Here is a 27,998-nt window from a genome sequence, read left to right as displayed (position 1 = left end):
AGATTTATTCATTTTATTACAAAGTCAGATATACAGAGAGGAGGAGAGACAGAGAGGAAGATCTTGCGTCCGATGATTCACTCCCCAAGTGAGCCGCAACGGGCCGATGCGCGCCGATCCGATGCCGGGAACCTGGAACCTCCTCCGGGTCTCCCATGCGGGTGCAGTGTCCCAATGCATTGGGCCATCCTCAACTGCTTTCCCAGGCCACAAGCAGGGAGCTGGATGGGAAGTGGAGCTGCCGGGATTAGAACCGGCGCCCATATGGGACCCCGGGGCTTTCGAGGCGAGGACTTTAGCCGCTAGGCCACGCCGCTGGGCCCAATGATTTTTTTTTAAAGATTTTATTATTATTGGAAAGCCGGATATACAGAGAGGAGGAGAGACAGAGAGGAAGATCTTCCATCCGATGTTTCACTCCCCAAGTGAGCCACAACGGGCCAGTACATGCCGGGACCAGGAACTTATTCCGGGTCTCCCACGCGGGTGCAGTGTCCCAATGCATTGGGCCGTCCTCGACTGCTTTCCCAGGCCACAAGCAGGGAGCTGGATGGGAAGTGGAGCGGGCTCTGCAAGTAATGATTTTAAAGTTTATTTATTTTTATTGGAAAGATATACAGAGAGACAGAGAGAAAGATCATCCATCCTCTGGTTCCAAGGGTTCCAAGGCTTTGGGCTGTCCTCACCTGCTTTCCCAGGCCACAAACAGGGAGCTGGATGGGAAGTGGAGCAGCTGGGAGTAGAACCGATGCCCATATGGGATCCCAACCATGCAAGGTGAGGATTTAACCACTAGGCCATAGTTCCAGGCCCCCAAGTATTGATTTTAGCCCATTTGTCAGTTGATTGTAGATGTGTGGGTTACTTCTTGGGTCTCCAATCAGTTTCACTGATGGACATGTCTGTTCCAATTTCAGTACTGTTGTTTTGAATATAACTGTAATGTATCTTGAAATCTGGTATTGTGCTGCCTTTAACTTCATATTTATTGTATAGAATTGCTTTGGGGCCCGGCAGCGTGGCCTAGCGGCTAAAGTCCTCACCTTGAACGCCCCGGGATCCAATATGGGCGCCGGTTCTAATCCCAGCAGCTCCACTTCCCATCCAGCTCCCTGCTTGTGGCCTGGGAAAGCAGTCGAGGACAGCCCAAAGCTTTGGGACCCTGCACCCATGTGGGAGACCTGGAAGAGGTTCCTGGTTCCCGGCTTCAGATCGGCGCGCACCGGCCGTTGCAGTCACTTGGGGAGTGAATCACCGGACGGAAGATCTTCCTCTCTGTATATCTGACTTTGTAATAAAAAAAAAATTAAAAATAAAAAAAAAAGAATTGCTTTGGCTGTTCAAGGTCTTTTCTTTCTATAGCTCAGAAAAATATGTTCATATTTTGATTGGGATTGCATTCAATCTGTAAGTTTTGGATAGTATAGACATTTTGATGATATTAATTCTAATCATGAACATGGGAGATTTTCTATTTTTCTCTTCTATTTCTTTCTTTAATGTTTTGTAATTTGCATTGTAGAGATTTCTCACATTCTTGGTTAAATTTATCCAAGTATTTGGTTTGAGAGACTGATGTAACAAGTTCTTTTCACAATGGCATTTTTTATGTGTAGCAAGGCTATCGATTTTTTGTTGTGTTGATTTTATATTCTTTAACTTTCCTAAACTCTAACCAGTGCTGGTAATCTCGATGTTTTTTGGTTCCTGTGTCTTTTTTTTTTTTAAGATTTATTTATTTTATTACAAAGTCAGATACAGAGAGGAGAGACAGAGAGGAAGATCCCGATCCGAAGCCTGGAACCAGGAACCTCTTCCAGGTCTCCCACACAGGTGCAGGGTCCCAAGGCATTGGCCGTCCTCGACTGCTTTCCCAGGCCACAAGCAGGGAGCTGAATGGGAAGTGGAGCTGCCTGGACTAGAACCGGTGCCCATATGGGATCCTAGGGCGTTCAAGGCGAGGACTTTAGCCGCTAGGCCATGCTGCCGGGCCCGGTTCCTATATCTAGAGGGTCATATCAAATGCAATTAGGGATAACTGGACTTGCTCTTCTTCTGAATTATTCCTGTGGTTTTTTTTCTTGTCTGATGACTCCCTTATGGGAGACCTGTTTTGTATATGTGCTGCCAAAGCAAGCCTGAGAGACCTGGCTTGAGTTCCTTGCTTCCCACTTGGGACCTGGCCATTGCAGCCATTTGGGGAGTAAGCCAGCAGATGGAAGTGCTGGCTACCTTTCTCTTTGCTGTTTCTTTGTCTCTCAAATAAATGAATAAACTAAAAAAAAAAATACAGAAATGTATTACCTCACATTTTCTGTGGGTCAGGATTCTGGGCACAGCCTAGTTGTGTGTTTTGGTTAGAATCTCACAAGGCGGCATTCTGGATGTTGACCAGTTACATTCTTATGTTGCAGTTCAATTATGGGGAAATCTGCTTCCAGTTGAATCAGTGGCACAATTTTACTTCCTTGTAGCTGAATTAAATTACTTGAAAAAGTTCATGAAAAATACATGATAACAAAATTTTTGCAGCATAGTAAACTTAAAATTTTTAACTTTTTTTTCCACAGATTTTCTAAAGTACCCTTATAGGACTAATAGCCCTTGCTTTTTACTGAGTATAAGGTGGCGGCCTCCTTCAGGTCGTGGGACTCTGCCTGTAGTTCTCTTCTCTGTGGTAATCTGTTCTTCAAGATCTGTACCTTCAGGCACTTTTTCTGTTGTGTTCATGCAGTGCTGTGCAGTGTCATTACGAGAGTGCTTCATTGCCTTGCGGTGTTCTGGTGGTTAAAAAACAAGTCATAAGCCACTCCTATGTATGTACAAGGGGATTTGAAGACCTGGCTTGTTGGTGTTTAGTGTTGTGTGTTTCTACCACAGAAATTTAAAAGAAGATACTAATAACCATTATATGTATTATTTTTTAAGATTTTTAGTTTTAATGGAAAGTTAAATTTTACAGAGCGGAGACAGAGACAAAGATCTTCCATCTGCTGGTTCACTTCCCAAATGGCTGCAACTGCTGGAGCTGATACAATCTAAAGCCAGGAGTGAGGAGTCCCGTCAGGGTCTCTCCCATGTGGGCAGAGTCCCAAGGCTTTGGACCATGTTCCACTGCTTTCCCAGGCCACAAGCAGGAAGCTGATGGGAAGTGGAGCAGCTGAGACAAGAACCAGCACCGATATGGAGTGCTGAGACCTACAGGTGGAAGAGGATCCACTGTGCCAGCCACAATTTGTAGTCTTAAATTAAGCATTTTGAATCCTATCAAAAGCTGGAAACGGTGGGATTAACCATACAGACCCTAATTCAATTAGCTTTCTGGCTAAGATATATATATATATATATTTTTTTTTCTGAAGTTGCTTAGTAAGCATAGCATCCTATACTAATGGAAATACTTGCAAAATGACTTGTAATTTCATAAGTACTTATAAATCCATTATTACATTTTATGTAATTCTCAACATAAGATTGATAGTTATTCCTTTTGGTAGGTGAAAAATGTCAGTGAAGCCTTAAAAATATCATATTGTGTGTAAATGATGGAATAGATGTTTTTATTTAAAATTTTTCCAGTCTAAATTATATGTATGTATATTTCCATACTTATATGTGCGTATATATATACATATACACATACACATACATTTAAGTATTTTTTTTTCTTGCAAAAGATTTATTTGAAAGAGAAATCTTCCATCTACTCATTCATTTCCCAGATGTCTGCAACAACCTGGACCTTTTTCAGGGACTCCAACCTGGGTGACAGGAGCTCAGATCCTTGGGCCATGTTTGCTTTTCTGAGGCCATTGGCAAGGAGCTGGAATGGAAATGAAACAGCTGGCACAGGAGCCAGAATCTGCATGGAATGCCAGGAGTGGCCTTACCTGGTATGCTGCAGTGCTGGGCTCTTCCAGGGGTATTTGTAACACAGAATTGTTGATGATGTGGATATTCATCAGATACCCTTTGAGAATGAAATTAACTTTGGTTTTACATGTAAATACTAATATACTCTGTGAAAATAAAAGTAAAATGAGGTCTTCATACCAATTGAGCAATTCTATGCCAGGCAGTGTAATTTTTCTCAGTGTAATCCTCAAAATATTCCTGTTTGTGATATCCATTACATGGTTGAGAAAACAGATTTAAGCAGGTTGTCATTTGCTAAGTTCCGAAGTGGTGGCACTGTGATGTAGCTTTATAATCTAGGATAATGTAATTCAATTAAAATAGCCCTCTGTTTTTGCCTTGCATAGCTGGATAAAGTCTCTAAGCAGGATTTGCGGTTCAGAGCGCTGTTTCCAAAAAATAAAACATTCTGTATCTCATGTATTGCTGAGTTGTTTTCATAGTAGAATTTAAGAGCTCCTTTAGTAAGGTACAATAATCAGTTTGGATTATGTGATGTTTAGCATGAACATTTCAGTGTTAAATTATAAGCTTTTGTTTGATAAACAATATGGTAATTATACATGTAGTCTTTAATAGTAGGGTTTAATGTTTCTTCTGGTTTGTTTTTAACGTGTGTTGTGTTCTTTTCAATCTCAGCAAATTGTACAGTGGCAGTTACGCATGCTTTTAAAAATGCCTAAAGTTTATGGCTGCCTCTACCTCCTGCCTTCTCCCCAACCGTTAAGGAATAACCCATGTGATGTCTGAGAAAAAAAGCACATTTAAAAAGAGTGTTGCAAATGGCTTCAGAATCTGTGAATGCAAAACAAGTGAGGGGTCACTTTACAAAGGGCAAAAGGCAGCAGCACCAGCAGACGAAGAACAGATCCTCACTGAACGATGGCGATGGAGAAGACTCCTTTATCTTCGAAGCAAATGAAGCTTGGAAAGATTTTCATGGCTCGCTTCTTCGATTTTATGAAAATGGAGAACTCTGTGATGTCACACTAAAGGTAAGACTATGCTTTCTTTTCTCCCAGCTTCTGATTACTGTAAAAAATGAAGGTTTCTGTATAATTTTTGGTGATTTATCTATTTGTTATGGTCACAATGGTCTTACTCCGAATCCTGTTTTATTGAAGGGGAAGAGACATAATGAAGATGTAATGAAGAAAGGTTAACTAAGATAAAGTTACTAATTTGATGTTGACATAGTTCCTTATTTAAGAAGTCTAGAATTACAGAAACAGAATTACAGAACAGCAAATAGGCATGATTAGTTAAATTATTACCATTAACCAGATAGATGTTTAACTTGTGAGTTAAAGTCTTGATGTATTTCCTTGTCACAACCTAAAAAAATCAGGAATTCCTGGTTGTATACTCACTTGTGTCCCAGTTTTGGTAACTTAGTCTCTAAATCATCACTCTCCTTCCTTCCTTCCTTCCTTCCTTCCTTCCTTCCTTCCTTCCTTCCTTCCTTCCTTCCTTCCTTCCTTCCTTCCTTCCTCTCTTTTTGAAAATGTATTTATTTCTTTAGAAAGTCAGGGTTGCAGAGAGAGAGAGAGAGGGAGAGACAGAGAATCTTTGATCAGTTGGTTCAATCCCTAGATGGCTGCAGTTGCCAGCACTGGGCCAAGGCTGAAGCCAGGAGCCAGAAGTTTCATCCAGCTCTGCCATGTGGCTGCTAGGGCCCAACACTCAGACCACCGGATGCTGCTTTTCTCAGGGCATTACTAGAAGGGATCTGGGATGGAAGCGGAGCATGGACATAAACTGTTATCCATATAGAATGCCAGTGTTTACTTGTTTCGTCACAATGCTGGCCCCACTGTCATTTCTTAAGTGAGATTGTTTATATTACCTGATAGGGAGACAGTTTGTTCAGATATGATGAAAAATCTTTAGTGAACTTTAAGTCTGTGTTCTGTAATATTAAATTGTTCTGCTACAAAAGACAGGTTTTAAGAAGATTAGAAAAGTAATAAAGCATTGTGAAAGAGTGTATGTCCCGTTGCGTATTTGAAGTACTTTCCTACACTTAGAACAGTTTTTTCTTGAGATTCATACACATCTACGCAACATTTTCCACATAAAACTTGCCACTTAGAGATCTTAGATTTTGCCAACTATGTCTGATAGCAGTATCTGGTAATACTAAAAAATCCTTAAATGGAAGGAATTTCAGGCCTGGAATTTCTAGTAGTGCAGTGCCCAGAAGGGTTTCTGAAACGGAGCTCCAAGGTTCAAGACAGCCAGTATCTGCCAGCATGGCAGCAGCAGTGTCCGTGATGAGACCTGATTGGTTGACATAAAAATCACATTGTACAGCTGCCAGGGAGTGTCTGCTAACTTGGTCTCAAAGCTTGGGGTGGCAGCACTTTAGTGGTGAGTATTTGTCAGTAGAACGAACACTAGAAATTGGTTATTGGGTGTAATATTAGGTAAGAGTACACGTTCTAGTCCAACTGAAGTGTATTAATCCCTTTTTTAACTGTGAGGTGTGTCCTGGTATTGATCCAGGTGGGTTGTGGGGCACGTGTAGGCAAAGGAGGGTGGGCAGGGAGCACAGCCAGTAATCATTAGCAAGATGTGTGTGTGTGTGTGTGTGTGTGTGTGTGTGTGTGTGTGTGTGTGTGAGATTTAGAAGTGAGGAAATGAGATCAAGTATATGTGCTGGGTGGCATGCAGTAAGTAAACCCTGCATGGGGACAGGACAGGAGGGGACTGTCAGAAAAAACAACATGAGAATCATCTTTCAAATCATTAGAGCTCAAACAGGCACCCAGCAGTGTAATCAACAAAGTGAGCCTCAGCCAAATGAAACACTTGTTGTGTCCGGATAGGAGCGGGGGTAGCTTTTAGGAAGAGTCAGGACAAGATCATAAGATCGTCTAGGATCAGATATTGTGGGTGTCTCATAGTTTTGTGAACAGGCATGTTTTCTTCAGAATCCTCTGGAGTGGCAGTGAGAAGCAGGGAAGTGAAGGGGTCAGGGCTTGTGGTTTCCACCAACTCTTTGGATCATCTCCTTGGTTGTCTTCAGGGCCTAGTGAGCTTTAACCTGGAGAAGTGCATCCAGGAGGGAAAGCCTAACAGCTTGGCAGCTTGTGCATGGGCAGTAGTTGGAAGGGCCACCGCAGCTGGGTTGGAGTTAGAGTGGCTGTGGGGTAGACATTTTACATAGACCCAATCCCCTGGTTAAACTGCAATGGGAAGGGGTCCATGAGGGATATTTTATGGGACTGCGTAGTGTCACAGTTTAGTTTACTTGAACTGAGAGAGTAAAATAGAGTTTTAGAGGTACAGAGTTTTATTAAAAGCATGGTGAAACTAACTTGCTAGCCATTAGTTTGTACAACTTGATGGAGAAGTCAATATGGAAATTGTAGAGTCCTATTCCATAGTACTGTCATGTATTAGAGTGTTGGCAAGTTATTTAACTGAGGAAGTTTGTAATATACATTTTACAAATACTCATAGAAACTGAATCCTAGTGGTAGACTGTGGAAATGATTTTTGAAAGGACATTTTCAGGCTATATTCATGATGCTTAATATCAGAATTCAGATCCCATTTTAGGGCTAAAATGAATTTGAAAAAATGCCAAGCTTTATGCTGTAGTCTACATTATAACTTGAGTCTCAGTAGAATCTAAATCCTGCCTTGTGAGTTCTGCTAAATTTAATATGGTACAACAGACAGAAATGATCATCTGTGCTTGCTGAAGTAAGTGATAGCCATTCTTCTTCTACATTTGTGAAAAACTCTGTGCGAGAGCCATTTATAAGCAGAGTCATTAATCTCTGCCAAGTTTTCACATTAAAATTATCTTATGTAATCAAAATGTAAAGTAACTGGAAAATTTGATTATTACTATATAAAAAGAAAATATAATATAAAGCATAAAATTATTAAAGTGGTCAGTAAATATGAAAAGTAAATACTTATTGAATCTTGGAATAGTTATTTTAAGCAATCTACCTACCAGGAATCATAAAGATTAATTCCATAAAAATTTATACAGGGGAAGAAAAACGAACTATAAAAGAAAAAGGAAATTTGAAGTATGTATGACACATGTTTAATATTCTAAATGAACTGGCAGTTCTTACACATAAGCCAGAAAAATCCATAGTTCACCAAAGACCAGTAGCCCAGATTTTACCAAAAAAACCCCACAAGGAAGTAGTAGTTTTACTCATCAAACTGGCAGCTGTTTCTTAACACTCAGGATCTGACAGAGATACTGTGAGGTCGCTCTGTGAAGGTGGGCCTTGTGGCACTGTGGGTGGGCTAAGCCTCTGCTTGGGTCACTCACATCCAGTTTGACTCTCACCTCGATTGCTGATTCCAGCTTTGTGCTAATGTGCACATTGGGAGGCGGCAGGTCATACCTCAGGTCCTTGGATCCATAACGGCCGTGCGGTGGGCCTGAAATGGAATTTGGAGTACCTCAGCTGTGGCCTGGCCCAACCCTGCCTGTTGGCATGTGGGAAATCAGTCTCTCTCCTCCGCCCTCCCTCTCCCCTTCTCCCTCTTCTCTTCCTCCGTCTCTCAGCTTGCTCTTTCCCTTTCTCCCTTTTTCTGTTCCTTCCCCCTTCCCTCTTTTTCTTCCTCTCTCACTTTCCACTTCTCTTCTTCCTTCCCTCCCTGTATTGCTTCTCTTCCAACTTGATATGAATAAATGTTTTTAAAAGTTAATAAATGTGTTTCAAAGTTACTGCAAGAAGGTTTAAAAAAAAATAGCTCAGCAGTGGACAGATTGGCAGTCATGTCTGTATTGTGGCTAACCTGGAAGCAGCCTTTATTAGAGAACTTCACTACTACGTTGCTTGTAAGGGCACACTGTTGGAAGCAATTTCACTTTTCATTAAGGTGGTGAGATTTCAGGATTATTTCTGCATTATTACATAAAGTGTATCATTTTTGAAATAAGTAGAAATGGAAACCTTTGTTAAACTTAGTAAATACTAGATATTAGTTTATTTACCCTGTGCTTCAGTTTTTCAGTTGATCAGTTGCAGATAATAATACACCTTGAGCATCCCTAACATCGAAGTCCTAAATTCTCCAAATTTGAAACTTGAAAAAAGCTTCTTCTTTTTTTAAATCACTTTTTAAAAGGCAGAAAGAGATAGAAGGAGATCTTCCATTTGTTGGTTCTTTCCTAAAAAAGGCTGGGTCAGGCCTAAACAAGAGTCCAGAACCTCAGTCTGGCTCTGCCACGTGGGTGGCAGGGAGTCAAGCGCTTGAGAGCTGTCTCCCAGGATGTGCGTTAGGAGGAAGCTAGAATCGAAAGCAGAGCCAGGACTTGAAAACCAGGCATTCACATGTGAATAGCCCAAGTGGCAGCTTGGCTAGTGTGCCAAATGGCTGGCCCCTAGTGTGCAACTTTGGAGCATCATTCCAGTGCTCACAAAGATTTTGTTTCAGACTTAGAGCTTTCAAGTTTAAGGACTTTCAGCCCATAAAATCTGTGCATGTTGTTAAATCTTGGAAACCTCTGGAATCTGAAGTAATTCTAGTATCCAGCATTTGAGATAAAGGATATTCAACGTCTAGTACCTATTCATTAGGTATTAAATGAGTTGGGATATGGAAATTATCTAAAATAATGCCTGCATACAATATGTACAAAAGAATATAGGTTGCTGTTCTCATTAATTCATAAAATACTCCTGAAATATGAGATAGTACGGAAAAATTACAGTTCCTTGTTCATACAGATGCTTCAAAAAGTCCATGGGAAATGGAATTAAAAGATCAAGTTCACTTTAGTGCAGAATTTTTTGAAATCCATGTATAGAGGGGTCTTTAACAACTTAATAGAAACTGTGTATATAAGACTGCATGAATTTCAAAAATTTTGCACCAAAATTCATATTTTAATTATATTTTTCCATGAACTTTGAAATACTCCCATACATTTTAGAAGTAGTTATTTGAAAGCTGGAAATGGCCTTGGTTTAGATAGCTGGCCTGAACTGTCCTGTTTTGTTTTTGTTTTTAACAGGTTGGTTCAAAGCTCATCTCTTGTCACAGACTGGTGTTGGCTTGTGTTATCCCCTATTTCAGAGCCATGTTTCTCTCTGAAATGGCTGAAGCGAAGCAGACGGTGATTGAGATCAGAGATTTCGATGGTGATACGATAGAAGACTTGGTAAAGTTTGTCTATTCTTCCCGGCTCACCTTGACTGTTGACAATGTCCAGCCTCTCTTATATGCAGCCTGCATTCTGCAGGTTGACCTGGTGGCCAGGGCTTGTTGTGAGTACATGAAGTTACATTTTCATCCGTCTAATTGCCTAGCAGTCAGAGCCTTTGCAGAAAGTCATAACCGCATGGACTTAATGGACATGGCAGATCAGTATGCCTGTGAACACTTTCCTGAGGTTGTCGAGTGTGAGGACTTTGTAAGTGTGTCACCCCAGCACCTTCAAAAGCTTTTGTCCTCCAGTGACCTGAATATTGAGAATGAAAAGCAGGTCTACAGTGCTGCCATCAAGTGGCTTCTTGCCAATCCTCAGCATCATTCCAAATGGTTGGATGAAACACTTGCACAGGTATGGGCCGAAATCAAATTGCATGCAGAAATGAAATGATGTGGAAGCAATTTTATGAACAGTGGAGATCATTCAAAGGAATATGGAAGTCATTGATGTGATACATTTATGAAAATGACTAATTCTTTTCTGTTCTTGTTACACCATGTAGGGGTTAGTCTCAGTTTGTCGCATTTGAATTAGTAATGTTGTCTATTTCATAGCCTGGATATTTACAATATTCCTTTGATTGTAGTAGTAATGGGTATTATGCTGACAAAACATGGCTCTGAGCAACTTTAGATGAATATAGTATTTATCACTTTATGAGGCTTCTAAATTTTAAAAAATTATGTTGAAAATGAAAGTACAGCTTGCTAATGCAAGTAGATTTATTCTAAGAAGTGTAAGACACCACTTTCCATTTATCCCCTCATCAGAGTTTGGCTTTTTAAAAAGAAAATCAGAAGTGTTTTTCTATTATTATCTTAATGTTTTTTACTGCCCACAGTGCTTATTTGATAACTGGATTATAAATACACACTTTGGAGTCTGTGTCTTTTATTTTCACTTTCCTCTCTCTTCCCTGTCTCACTTTTTTCTTTTTAAGATTTGTAAAGTTTATTCAAAAAGCAGTCACAGGAAGAGGAAGATGCACACATACACACACACATGAGTTAAAGTGGCCACGGTGGCTGGGGTTGGCCAGGCTAAAGCTAGGAGCCCGGGACTCCAGCCAGGTCTTCCACATGAGTGACAGAGGCCCGGATGCTTGGACAGTCTTCTGCTCACCCAGCCACATTATCCTGGCAGGTAGATCAGAAGTGGATTATTGGGGCTGGCGCGACGGCACAACAGGCCAATTCTTGGCCTTGCAGACGCCAGTATCCCATACGGGCACCGGTTCATTTCCTAGCTGCTCCACTTCCAGTCCATCTCCCTGCTAATGTACTTGGAACAGCAATAGAAAACAGCCCAAAGCCTTGGAACTCTGCATCCATGTGGGAGTCCTGGAAGAAGCTCCTGGCTCCTGACTTGGGATGGCACAGCTCTGGCCATTGCGGCCAATTGGGAAGTGAACAAGGTAAATAAAAGATCCACTCTTCTTGTGTCTCTTCTTCACTCTGTAAATCTGCCCTTCAAACAAACAAACAAAAGTTTAAAAGAAACTAAAAACAGGAAGTAGTGGAGTAGCAGGGCCTGAACCTAAATTCATATGGGATGTGTTGCAGGCGGTAGTTTAGCCCACTGTGCCATCCCAGCCCCCATGTTCTTCATGTATTCTTGAGAAGTTTTTTTTTTAACAATTAAAAAGAAAAATTTTTAATGATTTTTAAAAAGATTGATTTTTGAAAGGCAGTGTTGTAGAGAAAAAAGGAGAGATCTTTCTTCTTTTGGCTCACTCCCCAGGCCACTGCAATGGCAAGAGCTGAGCTGGCTCAGAGCCAGAAGCTTCTTCCAGATTTCCCATGTGATTTCAGGGCCCCAGAAACTTGGCCCATCTTCTGCTTCTTTCCCAGGTGTATTAACAGAGAGTTTGATCAGAAGTGGAACAGCTGGGACTCCAACTGCTTGTCTATATTGGATACCAGTGTCACAGGCAGAGGCTTAACCTACCATGCCATGGTGCCTACCCCAGAATGAAATCGTTTTTAATTATTGCTCTTTTCTGTCTGGATAGTTGTAGACAAGTGAAGTATGCTTAAGTGTAATTTTAATTAGACTAATATTTTTTGGAGCACATATACAGTATTTATGCAAAGTTCAGAGTACTTTTGGATCTCAGAATTACTTTCAAAGCAAAATTTGTCAACAAAAACATAGTTTCTTTATCTTACAGCTGTATCTTGTATGTTCTTTTTTCCTGTTTTAGGATAGGCAGAATTCATTCAAGGGAATTGTGTTGAAAGGTATGGGGGCCACTCTAGTGGGGGAAAGAGGTTAGACTCAAGCCTTCATGTGTATATGCTTTTAACTCAGAACGGTACCACCTGCCTCGATCCTTCTTTAATCCGCCAGGAAACAGTGCATGTGTAAGAGAAGAAGGGTGAGTGCCTCTACTGAAGGAGGAAATACATCCTTTAGTGCTAGAGAGTCTTAAAAAAGTTCATGGAAATTGCTATGAAGGAACTATGGATTTTAGAATTGTTTGCACTTGAGTTTATCCAGGTAGGCATGTTGTGCTGTGCCACTCAGGGTGCCTGTGTCGAGCCCAGCTCCTCTGTGTCCTGTTCAACTTCTTGCTAACGCACACCCTAGAGAAGCAGCAGATGGCTCAGGTACTCGGATGCGTCCCACCTCTCTGAAAGGCCTACCTCCAGTTCCTGCCTCCTGGCTGCGACGTGGCTTAGCCCTACGTTTTGTGGGCATCTGGAGAGTGAGTCGGGATGAAAGATCTTTATCTCAGTATGCCTCAAATAAAATTAAAATAAATGAAAGTTGAACAAAAAGGAATTTTTACTTCCATTTTTCCATAAACATTCTGAAGTGCATTTGTAAATGACCATTTAATACCATGGTTTTGTAGGAAACAATGTTTATTTCATATGTGAAGGCATTTTTTATGAGAAAAAAATGTTACACTTCCATATGTGCGATCTTAACTTAAAAGCCAAAAGAATAAAATGGAACAATTTTATTTTGATTGCTGCTTTGCTTTAGCAGCTAAGGGGCTTTGTGATTATGTCAGTTTTGGAAAGTGAGTAATTTGAATAGAGACAATTATTTTATCTACTTAAATCTGTGTGTGTGTGTGTGTGTGTGTATTTGAGGTAGATACCTCTATCTACTTTCCTGTCTGCTGGTCCACTCCATAAATGCCTACAATAGGGCCAGGGCTGGGATTATACCACAGCTGGGACTGGGATACACCAGTGGTAGGAATGCAGTTGTTTGAGACATAACTGATAACTGAAGCCTCTCCAGGTCTGCACTAGCAAGAAGTCCAAGTCAGGAGCCAGGAGCAGTATCAGATCCTGATATGGGACACAGACATTGCAACCAGTGATGTAACTGCCGAAGAAAATGCCCACCCCAACCTAAAGCTATAGTTAAAGTTAGTGAATATACATAACATTGTCTGATTTAGAATTGACAGATTGAATTTTATTAATGTGTTTAAAAGTCCTTGTGAAATAAATGTATCTTAAAAAGAGAAAATACTGCAGTGAAAGTAAAGGAATAAACTAATGTATTACCACTTAGGACTTCATATCACAACTCTTCATGATCTTAGGTTCGTCTGCCATTATTGCCAGTTGACTTTCTTATGGGTGTTGTGGCAAAAGAACAGATTGTCAAGCAAAATCTAAAATGTAGAGATTTATTGGATGAAGCAAGAAATTACCACCTTCATTTGAGTAGCAGAGCAGTGCCTGACTTTGAATACTCCATTCGGACCACCCCAAGGAAGCATACTGCCGGTAATGAAATTATTCATTGTATCAGTTCTGCTGGAAGAATCTTTGTTGTGTTTGAGTGTTAGTTTCCAAATTTACTTGTAAGAGAATTAGTATCTGTTTTAAAGCAACAGTTGGCAATGAAGCTTTAGATGATTTTAGTGATGAGCCAGAGTTTTAGAATGCCGTAACAGATCTCACACATTCTTAAGAGCCTACTAAAACACCTCTTCCTTTGAGGTCTTCCACAATTCTTGTAAATAGAATTAACTTGTTTTATTTATGCTTTTCTAGCAGTTTGTTTGAACTGGTTTTATTGTGTTGGGGTTTACTTCCTTGATGTGTCTTAAACAGTTTAAACCCAGGTAGATTTATTATTTAGATTTAGATTTACGCTAAGTGATGGAACTTGATATATATTACATGATTAAATGTTTTTTTAAATCTTGTATATGGACATGAAGGGCTGAAAGAGTGTTGTCTTCCACCCACTGGTTCAATCCCTAGATGCCTGCAATAGTCAGGCATGCACCAGAAAACAGCAGCTTGGAAATCATGCCGGACAAATGTCATTGAGCCATCACCTACAGCCTCTCAGTGTGGTGTGTTAGCTTGAAGTAGGCACTCCAGAATGGGACTCAGGTGTTCCAAGAGGCATCTTAAGTGTTAGGCCAAATGCCTGTCCCTAAATTTTTACATTTTTCCAAATCAAAAGAATGTTACTAAGCATATCCCAACATTTATATAACGGATCATATTACATTCTTACAATCTAAAGCTCTTGGCAGACATCCCACACCAATTTGTGTTCTGACTTCTCTGCTTCTGATCCAGCCCCCTGCTATAGACCTTGGGAACTCAGCAAAAGGTGGCCCAAGTGCTTGGGTCCCTGCACCTGCGTGGGGGATCCAGGTGAAACAGGTGGTTCCTGGTTTTGGACTGGTCCAGGCCTGGCTATTGTGGCCATTTTGGTAGTGAACCAGCTAGTGGGAGATTCTGTCTGCCTCTTCTGATCCTTCTCTGTAATTCCACCTTGCAAATAAATAAATATTAAAAAAAAAAGAATCTAAAACTATTCTATTTTAGGAGTCTGTTGAGTTCACTTTTATTTGCCACATTTTTTTTACTATATTTTCACAAGGACATTGTGTGTGTGTATGCATACACATATATGATTTTATTCATTTATTTGTGAAGCAGAGATAATTCCAGTCTTCTCATTCATGTCCTGAGGCTGGGCCAGGCTGGAGCCTGGAGCCTGGAGCCTGGAGCCTGGAGCTTGAAGCCAGGAGCCTGGAGTCTGGAGCCAGGAGCCTGGAGCCACGAGCCTGGAGCCAGGAGCCTGGAGCCACGAGCCTGGAGCCAGGAGCCAGGAGCCAGGAGCCAGGAATGTGATCCAGATTTCTCTGCACAGGAGGCAGGAGTCCATGTGATAGGGCTTGAGGCATCCCTCTGACTCCAAGCACCTGCATTGGCCTAAACCAGGGACTGAACGTAGGCACCCAGAGGTGACACACGGGCATCTTAGTCCCTTGCCAACTCCCTTTTCTGTATTCAGAGTAACCTGTTTGAGAATTAGAGAATGAGATCCAGAAATTCAGGAAGAGAAACTTGGAATAGGGATTTCCTCTAAACATATTTGCTGCTTCCTGATGTAGAGTTCCTGATGTAGTGAGTTCTGTAGAGCAGCCTGCTCTACCAAGTACGAAAGGCAATAGTTTTGTCCTTGTTATCAGTGGGTTCTGTATCAGCGAATTTCACACTTGTGGGATTCAGTCAATTGTAGATTGAAAGTATTCTTTGAAAAAATTGTGCATATATGAAATATTAAGACTTTTCCCCTATCACTACTTCTTTTTAAGATTTATTTATTTTACTTGAAAGTATTACAGAGAAACAGAGGGAGAGACAGACAGATCTTTCATTGGCTGGTTCTCTTCCCCAAATGGCCACAACAGCCAGAGCTGGGCTGTCTGAAGCAGGATGCCTGCATGTGCTGGCATCCCATATGGGCGCAGGTTCCTGTCCTGGCTGCTCTGCTTCTGATCCAGCTCCCTGCATGTGGCGTTGGAAAGCAGCAGAAGATGGCCCAAAGCCTTAGGACTCTGCACCTATGTGGGAGACCTGAAGAAAACTGGCTCCTGGCTTTGGAGTGAGTCAGCTCCAGCCATTGCAACCTAGTGGGGAGTGAACCAGCAGCTAGAAGATCTTTCTATCTCTGCTTCTCTGTAAATGTACACTTCTAATAATAAATAAATAAATAAATCTTTTTTTAAAAAAGTAAGCAGTAGTACCACAGTGCCTGTTCGTTATTTTTTTAAATTATTGAGAGGTGGGAGGCTTTATTTTATTATTATTATTGTTTCCTTTAAATTTGCTGTAGCTATTCCAGGGCCTGTTTCTCTCCATGATAGCTCTCCCACCTCCATCCTGCCAAGGGTGACTGTGTAGAGCACATTTCTTCATCTCTCAAGACCGCAGAGTATTAATAAACTGTTTAACTGCATGATTGTTAATGTCTCTTCCAACTTTGTTTCTCTGACTTAAAATATTGAATTAATTGGGAGAGAAAAGTGCAGGTAGTTCTAGTCAATAATTTGTGTAGTCATTTACTATCCAGTTAAATGAATTCATTGAAGTATTTTCTTAAGTTTTAATGATTTTTATGTAGCTGGAATCAGAAGGGACATGGTGTATCCCAAGCAACATCTTAATATCCAAACATTCTCCCAGCCTTCAGTGAAGTTTTTGAGAACTGCTGGTATAAGTAATGGCTCTTAAAAGAGCCCTTTAGTTCGTTCATATTGCTGATAACCAAAAAAGATTTGTAAGCAATAAGAGGACATGTTTTCATAGTACTGTTGTTGGGTAATAACTGATGAGGGCTTTTTTAAGTAGGTAAGAAAGGGAATCTCTTGAAACATGTTGAATTTCAGGTAGAAATATGGATTCAGAGGTATGACACTGAAGGAATTTAAAACAAAGGGATGAACTTTTCCTGTTGATGATAAAATATGCAACAAATAGACTAGAACTTGAAAAACATGAAAATTTTTAGAGACTAAAGGAAATTTGGTCTTGCAGAAATCAAGAAACTAAGGAATTCTTCAGAAAAACAGTATGTATCCGCTGTGTTTGATAGGAAGCTGGCTTAGGAGGTGATTTGTTACGGTGAGTAGTTCTGCAGGATAAGGTTGTACAGCACTGTGTTGTTTAATGGAATATTACAAGCATAAACAGCAGACATGCTTGTTTTTTCAGTTTCTCCTTCTTTTGTTAAGATTTATTTTTATTTGAAAGGGAGATTTACTGAGAGAGGGAGAGACAGAAAAGGTCTTCTGTCTCCTGGTTCGTGCCCCATATGGCTGCAGTGGCAGAGCTGAGCTGATCAGGAGCCAGGAGCTTTTTCCAGATATCCCACACAGGGGAAGGGTCCCAAGAACTTGGGCCATTCTCTGCTGCACTCCCAGGGCATAAGCAGAGAGCTGGGCTGGAAGTGGAGTAGCCAGGATACAAACTGGCACCCATATGGGATCCCGGCACTACAAAGTGGAGGATTAGCCTGTTGAGTCATGACACTGGCTCCCAGTGTACCCTGTTCTTGAAAAGTTCAATTAAGGGGGAGGAGTACTAGATTAATTTCCAGTAATATAACAGTGAATACCATCTAATTAACTCATTTTTTCCACTTCTCAGTATTTTGACTTCTTATTTTTTATACTTTTTTTTTTAATTGGCAGTGTGTTTTTAATCTCTGTGATTTTCCTTTTAGGTGTGCTGTTTTGTGTAGGTGGTCGAGGTGGGTCTGGTGACCCCTTTCGTAGTATTGAGTGCTACTCTATCCACAAAAACAGCTGGTTCTTTGGTCCAGAAATGAATAGCCGAAGACGACATGTGGGTGTAATCTCTGTGGAAGGTAAGTCCCCTGTTGTCTAAAAATCACATTGCCTAATAACAGTCCTCATTTTAATTAATTAATGAATAATATTTGAAGAGCAGATTTACAAAGAGTACAGAAAAAAATATTTCACCCAGTAGTTCACTCCCCAAATGCTGCAGTGGAGCTGAGCCAATCCAAAGCCAGGAACCAGGAAACTTTTCTGGGTCTCCTACGTGGCTACAAGGTCCAAAAGACTTGAGCCATGCTCTGCTGTTTTCTCCATCTGTAAGCAGAAAACTGGACATGAAGTGGAGCCGCCGGGAATAGAATTGGTGCCCATGTAGGGTGCCAGTGGCTGCAGGTAAAGGACTGACCTCTCGAGTCACCATGCCAGCAGCACAGTGATTTTTTAAAAAAATATTTGGATTTTGAGAATTTCATTGTTCAAGCAAATTGATGAATTATCATCTTTTTAAAAAGTCAGTAAAATATTTGGGCAGTGATTACTTACCTGCATTGGCCACAGATGTTCAGCGTTGCATATACTCACGGGTGCATGAGGTGCAGATGAGTGTTAAAGGAAAGGGATGCAGTGAACCTGTCCTGAGTTATAGGAGATATTCCAAAAAACCTCATGCAGGAACGGAAGTAAAAGATAATGCACAGTTTTCAGAGCTTCTGAAGACCCTTTGTATTTGAAAAAGAAAGAAAAATATTCATTGAACTCAAACTGTAAATATATGCGTGTGTATATATATATCAGCTTGTTCCTATACTCATGTAATTGTTATTATTGAAATTAAATTTTAAGAAAATTTGTTACTGAAAGTGAGTTAATTGTGAAAGTGTGGATAAACTGTTAGAAAATGTTAAAAATTTATTTTCTGATTGTAAAGTATAAAGGCATTTTGGAAAATATAAAGACACGCTTTAAAGTTATTTACTTAAAAAGGCAGAGGGAGAGATGAAAAGAGAAGAAAGAAAGAAAGGGATAGATCCATTTTCTGTCCCTGGTTCATCAGGGCTGGGCCAGGCCAAAACCAAGAGCTCAGAATGCCACTGCGGTCTCCCACGTGGGTGGCAGGGGGCCAAGCACTTGGAACAACTTCCGCTTCCCCAGGCTTTAGCAGAGATCTGGATTGGAAGCAGAACAGCCAGGATTTGGAAACTGCTGCTTTGATTTGAGATGTTGGCATCAAAGGCAGACCTTAATCCACTGTGCCACAACACTAGCCCCATAAAAACATACTTTAAAAAAAAGTCATCTGTAACCCAAACACCCAGAAATAATCACAGTGAAAATTCTGGTGTGAAATACTTCCCATGTTCCATTGTATGTATTTTTGTTAGTTCGAGATGGAAGAAGTGTTATCATTGGTGTTAATACTTGCACTTGGGCCCGGCAGCATGGCCTAGTGGCTAAAGTCCTCGCCTTGAAAGCCCTGGGATCCCATATGGGCGCTGGTTCTAATCCCAGCAGCTCCCCTTCCTATCCAGCTCCCTTCTTGTGGCCTGGGAAAGCAGTTGAGGACGGCCCAAACCTTTGGGACCCTGCACCCGCGTGGGAGACCTGGAAGAGGTTCCTGGTTCCCTGCATCGGATTGGCGCGCACCGGCCCGTTGCGGCTCACTTGGGGAGTGAATCATCGGATGGAAGATTTTCCTCTCTGTCTCTCCTCCTCTCTATATATCCGGCTTTCCAATAATAATAATAAAATCTAAAAAAAAAAATAATACTTGCACTTTCTAGACATATTAAGAATCCTTTATCATTTTAACTCCTAGTCATCTAATCTACTAAGTAATTAAAATTAGGAAACCTGAGTGGGGGGTAATATGGGAGCATTTGAATAACTGTGTAGAATAGTATGTTTAGTGGAAGATTACATTGATTATGACTCTTGAAATAGCATTTATCATTAGCAGTTGTTGGAAACTAACTTATGATGGCCTCTAAGTTATGCATTCATATAAAAATCACATTAATACTACCATTTATTTTGAATCAAATGAAAATACTTTTCTGTTTGACAGGTAAAGTGTATGCAGTAGGCGGACATGATGGAAATGAACATTTAGGTAGCATGGAAATGTTTGATCCTCTCACTAATAAATGGATGATGAAGGCATCAATGAACACAAAGAGGTAGATCCCCATGGAAACCATCTCTTGAACTTGTGACGGGGAAAATAAATGCCTTGTCAAACACATTTTGCTAAAACATCCAAAATGATGATTTGTTATACCTTTCTGTTTTATAGGTAATTAAAAAAGGAACTTGTTTTTTTCTGGAATGCTATTTTAGATTACCATAGTAGCAGTCACAGTTCCCCTTACACCTGAGCACTGATTTTTCCCCCCTTTTCGACAACACTGGGCAGTGTGTGGAGAGCTTTTGGTTGTCACACATTGGAGGGGGGAAGGTTGCTGCCACCACGTAGTGGGTAGAGGACAGCACCCCAGAGTGCACTGGGACAGCTGCCCACAACTGGAGGAATGTTCTTTCCTCCAACGACAGCAGTGCCAGGGGTTAGAAACTTTGCTGTGTACCACACACATAGCTTCCCATAGTGTTAACATCTTACACAACTGTAACCCAAAAGAGATGAAGGAGATTCCTCATAGTTTGCTTAGGAATTCTTTATGGGATATGATCTGGTAAACTTGGAATTGTAATTATAGTAAAGGAACTGATTTCTCCCTTGATGTTAATATCTAGATCTTAGATAGCATTAAACATGGGCCAGGCATTTTCAAAGTGCTTTCCCTGTAGTAAGTCATTCGTATCAGCTGCATCTCAGGTGCAGATGCAGTCTAGTAAAGGTTTATAATCCTATTTCATGGTTTTGTCTACGGCCATACCACCCTCAACGCGCCCGATCTCATCGGTTTCATGGTTTTCAAGTTAGTGATAAAGTAGGTTTTCTTATTTTTTTTGTTCTTAAATTCTTTATTTAACTTATTTTTCATGATACAGTTCCATGGGCTCAGTGGTTTCCGCTTCACACACCCTGATTTCCCCTATTTAGTATAGTACTGTAGTCCGCCAACAACAGTTACAAGTCCATCATTCTGTTTAAGTGTATCATGACATTGTAGGTATAGATAGCAGTAGATAGCCCAGCATCCTATTGCCAAGATACATTTAGCAGTTTATTAAGAAGTAGAGATGCATGGTCAGTGCACCTTCACTTTGGAATGCTAGTCTCCAGTACACAGTTCCTCTAGATAAATATATGTACATACAAGTTTACCTGTGTGTCTATTGATCTACGATATTTGTTCTTTGGGGATTGGCTTATTTCACTGAGAATAATGGTCTCCAGTAGGGAGTTTTGTTGCAAATGGTAGATTTAATTTTTTATGACTGAGTAGTATTCCATGGAGTAGATGTACCACAGTTTCTTGATCCATTCCTCTTTCGATGGGCATCTGGATTGTTTCCATGTCTTTGCAATTTTAGATTGTGCTGCTGTAAATATAGGATTATAGGTCACTTTCTGATGTGCAAATTTTATTTCCTTTTGATACATTCCCAGAAGTGGCAAAGCTAGGTCATATGGCAGATCAATTTTCAGTTGTCTCAGCACTCTGCGTGCTGACTTCCATAGTGATTGTACTAGCCTACTCTCCCACCAACAGTAAAGTAGGATAACTGTCTACCCACACCAGCAGGTGTTGGTAGTCGAGTTCTGAATGTTGGCCGCTTTTATTGGAGTTAGGTGCAACCTCAATGTGGTATTTGTATTTCCCTGATAGTTAGGGAGCCTGAGTATTTTCCAATGTCTATTAGCTATTTGAAATTGTTCTTTTGAAAAAATGTCTATTGGGACTGGCGTGGTAGCCTAGTGGCTGAAGTCCTCGCATTGCACACAACATTTGGGTGCCAGTTCTGATCCTTCCTGGCAGCCCTGCCTCCCATTTAGCTCCCTGCTTGTGGCCTGGGAAAGCAGTCAAGGATGGCCGAAAGCCTTGGGACCCTGCACCCATGTGGGAGACCCAGAAGAGGCTCCTGGCTCCTGGCTTCAGGTCAGTTCAGCTCTGACCATTGCGATCATTTGGGGGAGTGAATCAATGGACGGAAGATCTTCCTCTGTGTCTTTCCTTCTCTCTGTATATCCGACTTTCCAATAAAAATAAATAAATCTTAAAAGGAAAAAGGTCTATTAATTTCCTTTACCCATTTCTTCACAGTGTTTGCTTTACTGTCATTGAGTTTCTGAAGCTCTTTGTAAATTCTGGATATTAGTTCCCCGTCTGTTGTGTAGTGTGCAAAGATTTTCTTCCATTCTGTTGTTTACTTCTTTACTTTGTTGATCGTTGCTTTGGCTGTACAGAGCTTCTTAGTTTGATGTAGTCCAATTTGGTTTGGCTTTGCCTGTGCTTTTGGTGACTTTTCTAATAAGTCTTTCCCAATCCCTATATCTTGGAGAGTGCTTCCTTTGTTTTCCTTTAATAATTTGGTGGTTTCTGGGTGCAGATTTAGGTCCTTGATCCATTTAGAGCTGATTTTTGTGTAAGGTGACAGGTGGGGGTCTTGCTGCTTACCTCTGTAGGCTGTTATCCAGTTGCCCCAACAGCATTTGTTGAATAGACCAGACTTTTCCCCTGGATTATTTTAAAACATGTAGTTCAACTTTTGATTGTTGCAATGCTTTCTGTTTAAAAAATTGAAGTAACTTTTTTTTATAACTGCTGTTAGAACAAATTAGCATTGAAGTGGGTCTAAGTCTCTTCACATAACAGAAATGAATGCCCTGCAGAAACAAAGCAATGTGATATAAAGCTTAAAATATCAAAATTAAGGTGGCTCTGCTCAGCATAGCAAAACTGTCAGGAAGGCTGTGTAAATCCCTGGATTCAGAAATGAGATTAGCTTTTGACTTCCACAAATCATTCCCTGTCAACTCATGTACCTTTTAATTATGCAGCTGTGTTGTGCTAACTCATCATGTTATGAAACTTGGGACTCCTTAAATACTACTTTGTTAAGTTTTACTCTTTAGCCTGTGTAGGCCATGCACTGAGCAACTCCAAGCCTCACTATCCTCAGATAATTGCACAATTTGGCAACATTGTTAAGAAACTTTGATAAATGTAAAAATGTTAGAAACAAAACATACCATCTTATGGGAAAAATGATAAATGACTTGCATTAGCGTAACTGTTTTTGCTACTTTTTTTCCCAGAGGCAAACTGAGATGTTGAGCTGTTTTTGTTTGTTTTGCCTTTGCAGGCGGGGAATTGCCTTGGCCTCCTTAGGAGGCCCAATTTATGCAATTGGAGGGTTGGATGATAACACCTGCTTCAGCGATGTGGAGAGATATGACATAGAATCGGATCAGTGGAGTGCAGTGGCCCCAATGAACACACCCCGTGGAGGAGTTGGCTCTGTGGCTCTAGTGGTAAAGTTACATGGCACCTTGCCAGGGAATTGCATTGCATTTTCATCCATGATCAAATGAAGGTCTGATATATTCATATCACCAGTAAGCAGATACTGTTGTGTGACAGTATTTTGTGAAATACTACTTTTTATACATAGTGACCTACTGCTTGGGCAATGTATAAATCCAATCAAAATCTAATGTCATGTGTTTTCTTTGTATTTCCTTTAGAACCATGTTTATGCAGTAGGTGGCAATGACGGAGTGGCTTCTTTGTCTAGTGTAGAGAGGTATGACCCACATCTCGACAAGTGGATAGAAGTTAAAGAAATGGGTCAGCGAAGAGCAGGCAACGGAGTCAGTGAGCTTCATGGTTGCTTGTATGTCGTCGGTGAGTGGATGATGTTTTTGGATACATGACAAGTGTCACAAAGTAACACATAAGTGCATTTGTTTAACCTTCGCTGGGATCAGTGCTGAGATATAGCTATGAGTTGGTTTTAAAATTTTTTTACTTTACTTAGAAACAGAAAGGAGAGCGAACTGGCTCCCATCCCTGCATCACTCCTCAGATGCTTACAGTGGCTGGGGTTGAAGCTGGGAAGCAGCCACACGACCTAAGAGTATCACACTGCCCCCTCCCCGCGTCTGCACCGGCAGCAAGCCTGGGTCAGGAGCCAGAGTTGGCAGTGGGTCTCGTCACCACTAATCTAAGTGCCCTGTCCCTGCCTTTGAATTCTTTTTTGCTTTTGTTTTTATCTTTGGTGTTTAAAGCTTATACTTGACATTTCTCTAGCAGTGACAGATTGCTCCAAAATAGGTAATTATATTTAAATAACAAATGTTTCAAAATACAGAAGTACAAATTATGTTTTGTGAAAGTAAATCCCCCCCCCCTTTTTAAGATTTATTTATTTTTACTGGAAAGGTGAATTTACAGAGAGGAGAGACAAAGAGAAGTCTTCCATATGCTGGTTCACTCCTCAGGTGACCCAATGGCCAGAGCTGGGATGAAGCCAGAAGCCAGCAGCTTTTTCTGGGCTTCCCACATATGTGCAGGGACCCAAGGACTTGGGCCATCTTCTGCTGCTTTCCCAGGCACATTAATAGGGAGCTGGATTGGAAGTGGAGCATCTAGGACTCAGTGGTACCCCTGTGGGATGCCGGCACCTACTATACCGTGGACTGGACCCATGAAAGTAAATCTTAAAAGATCTAAGACTTGTATTTCTTTTGAACTTCATATCAAAGGAAATTAGGCTGAATATGTAAAGTTAGCTAGTAGTTATTTCAAATAAAGCTGGGTCAGTCTTTATTAACCATTTTTATTTTACTGACTTTTAGAGTTAGAAGGAACATCAGAGTGATGCTTTCTTAAACTTCATTACACACCTTCCCTGTAAAGGAGAGGCCCCGGGATGTCACTGCTGTGTCTCATCTGCTCGACGCAGCTCTGTAGCAAGGCTTCCCATGACACGGGTTATAACGCCTGTTCTTCAGAATTGTTTAAGAATTAAAGATGTGAGAATACTGAGGTGGAAAATAGAATTAGAAGATAACTTTAATTTGATTGCCAGAAAACTGAAGTTTAGATTTTTTTTTTCAAAGTAAGCATGTTTATTTTATGAGCTTTGAAAAGAACCTTTGTATGTGTTAAGTATCTCCCACTGTGTCTGACACTTTGTAGTTAGCCAGTAAATGTGTAGCTGTATTATGTAAGAGGTGGGGACTAGTTAGAGGGTGGCATAGCATCTGCAAGGTTTTCGAAAAGCCCATGCAAATTTTGTATTAGGAAAGAATTATGCATGGATTTGAAAATTTTTCATTCCAAAATAGGCTTCCATTTTCATAAATGTTTTGAGGTGATGTTTTTATGTTACATATATTACTTATGCCTGTAGAACTTATTTAGTTCTTGATAATAAGAGGGAATAAACCTGTGGATGGAAGCTCTGTCTTCTCTCTGTAACTCTGCCTGATCGTACCAGCAGCTTTGTAGGTAGTCAGAGATGCTGCTGGACACATGAGTAAACAAGTGACCATCTTGCTTAGGGACCAACATAGGCTCCTGTGTCAACAAAACTGCTGTTATTTATCAAACTGTTTGGCTCTTTATACTTAGGGCCAGCATGGAAAAAATAAGAATGGCTCCAAGTTGAACATTTTAGTGCTCTTGACCACCTCGGTCCTACTTGAAACAGCTACAGCTGATTTAAAGAATAAAAATTGAAAGTCATGGGCATGTGTAAAACCTAACTGCTTTGTGTTTCGCTTTTTTGTTCTTCTGTTCTGGGTTCTTTATTATTATAATAAATATATGTGGATTATTTAGGGAAATGATAAGAAATCACAGGAGAGGGTGGAAATCTGTAGAAAATATAACTGTTAAAATGTAATCCTCTGTGTAATTAAAAGCTAAATCTTTTGCTGTAATGAAAAGCATTTTAAATCATTTATGTGGTGATGTTACACTGTGTACATTTGTCAAATTTTATCAAATTTTGTATGTAAAATTGGTGTGAATCTTCAGTTAAGTTGAAAAAAATTAACTTATTAGGGGATTTTTATTTATTCATTATTTATTTATTTATTTATTTATGAAATGTAGATTTACAGAGTGAGGGAGGGACTAAGAGAGATCTTCCATCCACTGGCTCACTCCCCAGATGGCCTACTTGGTACGTTCTTGGGATGAGTTATAGAAAAGACTGTCATCCTCTCAAGTATGTAAGAGGAAGATGTGGTTTTGGCAAAATTTTGTGAGAATTTGACTGTGGTCCCTTATCTCTATGGCCATGATGTCAGCTGCAATGCTGAGGAAATCAGTTTACAAACCTCAGCATGTATCTAGAAGGGTCATATGATTTAGTATAGTGAATTCCCTTTTTTAAGCCTTTTTACTGTTTAAAATGTAATACAGGGGTGTCGCAGTACTGTCTTGCTTGCTAGCAGGAGGCAAAGGACAAATCACGTACATGCCTTTGTTTTTGTTTTTCTGAATGATGTGCTTAGTTGCAAGGAGGACAGTTCTCACTGCAAGATTTTTAGTCTTACTCTTGCAGTAAAATAGAAATCATATTGAGTTATATACATTATCTGGAAGTGGCTGATAATGGTGCTTGGATGAAATTTTTTCTCATTTTTTTGTAAACCATTCTAAAATTTGTAAAAATTGGGTTGTGGAAGTTACTGAAATACAGTAGTTAATTCTGTGACATGTTGCTGTTTCAACATCTCTATGTCTAGGTGGTTTTGATGATAATTCTCCTCTGAGTTCAGTTGAGCGGTATGACCCTCGAAGCAACAAGTGGGATTACGTTGCTGCGCTTACCACTCCCAGAGGCGGAGTGGGCATCGCCACAGTGATGGGCAAAATCTTTGCCGTGGGTGGTCATAATGGCAATGCATATTTAAATACAGTAGAAGCATATGATCCACTGCTGAATAGGTAATCTACATGTTTTCTGTATCCTGTAGTGGTATATTCTCATCCCAGGTTACTGCAGAGCGTTAACATATAGTGGCCATCCCTTCTCCTGGCGGATACCTTCTCAGACTGTCCAGTGGATGGCTTAAAACCACAGAAAGTATCAAATGCTATGAATACACTGTTTGATTCCATACTTACATGCCTATTATAAAGTTTAACTTATAAATTAGGCACAGTAAGAGATGAACAACAATACTACGAATAAAATAGAAGTTAGAATACTATGTTATCATAAATGGGCCAGCATCTCCTCTCTGGTACTTTGGGGCCATCATTCAGTAAAATAAGGATCGCTCGAACACAAGCACTATGCTGCTTCACTAGATAATCTGGTAACCTAGCCAGCTGCCAGATGGTTGGTGCCCGGTACAATACACAATGAGGACGGGCACTCTGGGCCAAGGGCTGATGGACACGCATGGCAGGTTGGAGTGGGACAGCCTGAGGTTTTGGCACACTTAGATGGTGACATTTGTAAACATGATTTCTAGAATTTCCCATTTAGTATGGCCAGAGTGTAACTGACTTCTAGTAACTGAAACTGTTTTGAGCTAAAGTGCAGCTGAAGAGTGAACTGCTGCTTCTGGCTGCAGCTGTTAACATGAGACTTAGGAATCTCTTTTCTCCCTCTGAAAGCTTGCTGTCTTTCAAAACAAGTCTCATGATAGGGAGATTTTGTCTTGAGTACTTTGAATAGATGGAATTCTTTCTCCTTTTTCAGGTGGGAGCTGGTGGGCTCCGTGGCACACTGCAGAGCTGGAGCAGGTGTCGCTGTGTGTGCGTGCTTAACCAGCCAGATCCGAGACGTGGGCCATGGCTCCAGCAACGTGGTTGACTGTATGTAACTTGAGTCCCAGGCATCAAAAAACAAGCAAGAATTTTGATTTTTCCACCTTTGAGGTTTTAACTACAAGTACACAACTAGAGTCTTATTTAAATGTTAACTGTCGTATTAAGACAAGTCAGCTTTTAGAATGAGAGCTAAAGAATTATTAGTGATGAATTTAATATTTTCTGCTGTAGCAAATAAGGGAAGGAAAACAGTGTAACTTGGAACAAGACCTACTCTGAAAAATGTGTCAAGTAGTACCAAATATCTGAAGTTTCTTTTAATTTGAATGATTCATGTTGTAATATTTTGAGTTTAAATTTTTTTCCTTTTGTTAGTCTGCGGTGTTAACCTCGGGCGGAGGATTTTCTCTGGCGTGCCGATCAGAAGTTGTTCACCAGCACAGGAGCACATGAGGAACTGCTCCCATCCCTCCTTGGTGCTGAGGAATTTTGCCTTTTTTCCCCTAGGTGTTGAATTTTCAATTTCTCTGGTGTTTACAGAAATAGGAAAATGTTTTGTCTTTGTGGGTGCCACGTGACTGCACTTTGAGGAGCGCAGAGGAAGGCTGTC

At 40.5% G+C, this 27,998-nt stretch overlaps 1 protein-coding gene across 4 annotated transcripts in view; it reads left to right on the top strand.

The window, feature by feature from the left end:
- The window catches only part of KLHL8 (kelch like family member 8), a 35,403-nt gene extending 7,946 nt beyond the window's left edge, over positions 1–27,457 (top strand). For 3 of the 4 annotated variants that reach the window (XM_058667103.1, XM_058667105.1, XM_058667104.1), the window contains exons 2-10: positions 4,555–4,910; positions 9,914–10,462; positions 13,677–13,863; positions 17,612–17,755; positions 19,753–19,864; positions 22,956–23,124; positions 23,338–23,497; positions 26,353–26,554; positions 27,318–27,457. In XM_058667103.1, coding sequence (XP_058523086.1) covers positions 4,698–4,910; positions 9,914–10,462; positions 13,677–13,863; positions 17,612–17,755; positions 19,753–19,864; positions 22,956–23,124; positions 23,338–23,497; positions 26,353–26,554; positions 27,318–27,441 — 1,860 coding nt within the window. In that variant the 5' untranslated portion in view covers positions 4,555–4,697 and the 3' untranslated portion in view covers positions 27,442–27,457. The remainder of the gene's footprint in view (positions 1–4,554; positions 4,911–9,913; positions 10,463–13,676; positions 13,864–17,611; positions 17,756–19,752; positions 19,865–22,955; positions 23,125–23,337; positions 23,498–26,352; positions 26,555–27,317) is intronic. The other variant, XM_058667107.1, reaches the window with a different exon arrangement.
- Positions 27,458–27,998: the final 541 nt, after the last annotated feature.

This window comes from Ochotona princeps, chromosome 7 (genome assembly GCF_030435755.1).
Source record: "Ochotona princeps isolate mOchPri1 chromosome 7, mOchPri1.hap1, whole genome shotgun sequence".
Taxonomy (NCBI): Eukaryota; Metazoa; Chordata; class Mammalia; order Lagomorpha; family Ochotonidae; genus Ochotona; species Ochotona princeps.
Note: the sequence above shows the minus strand (reverse complement) of the source record. Positions and strands in the feature narration are given on the sequence as shown.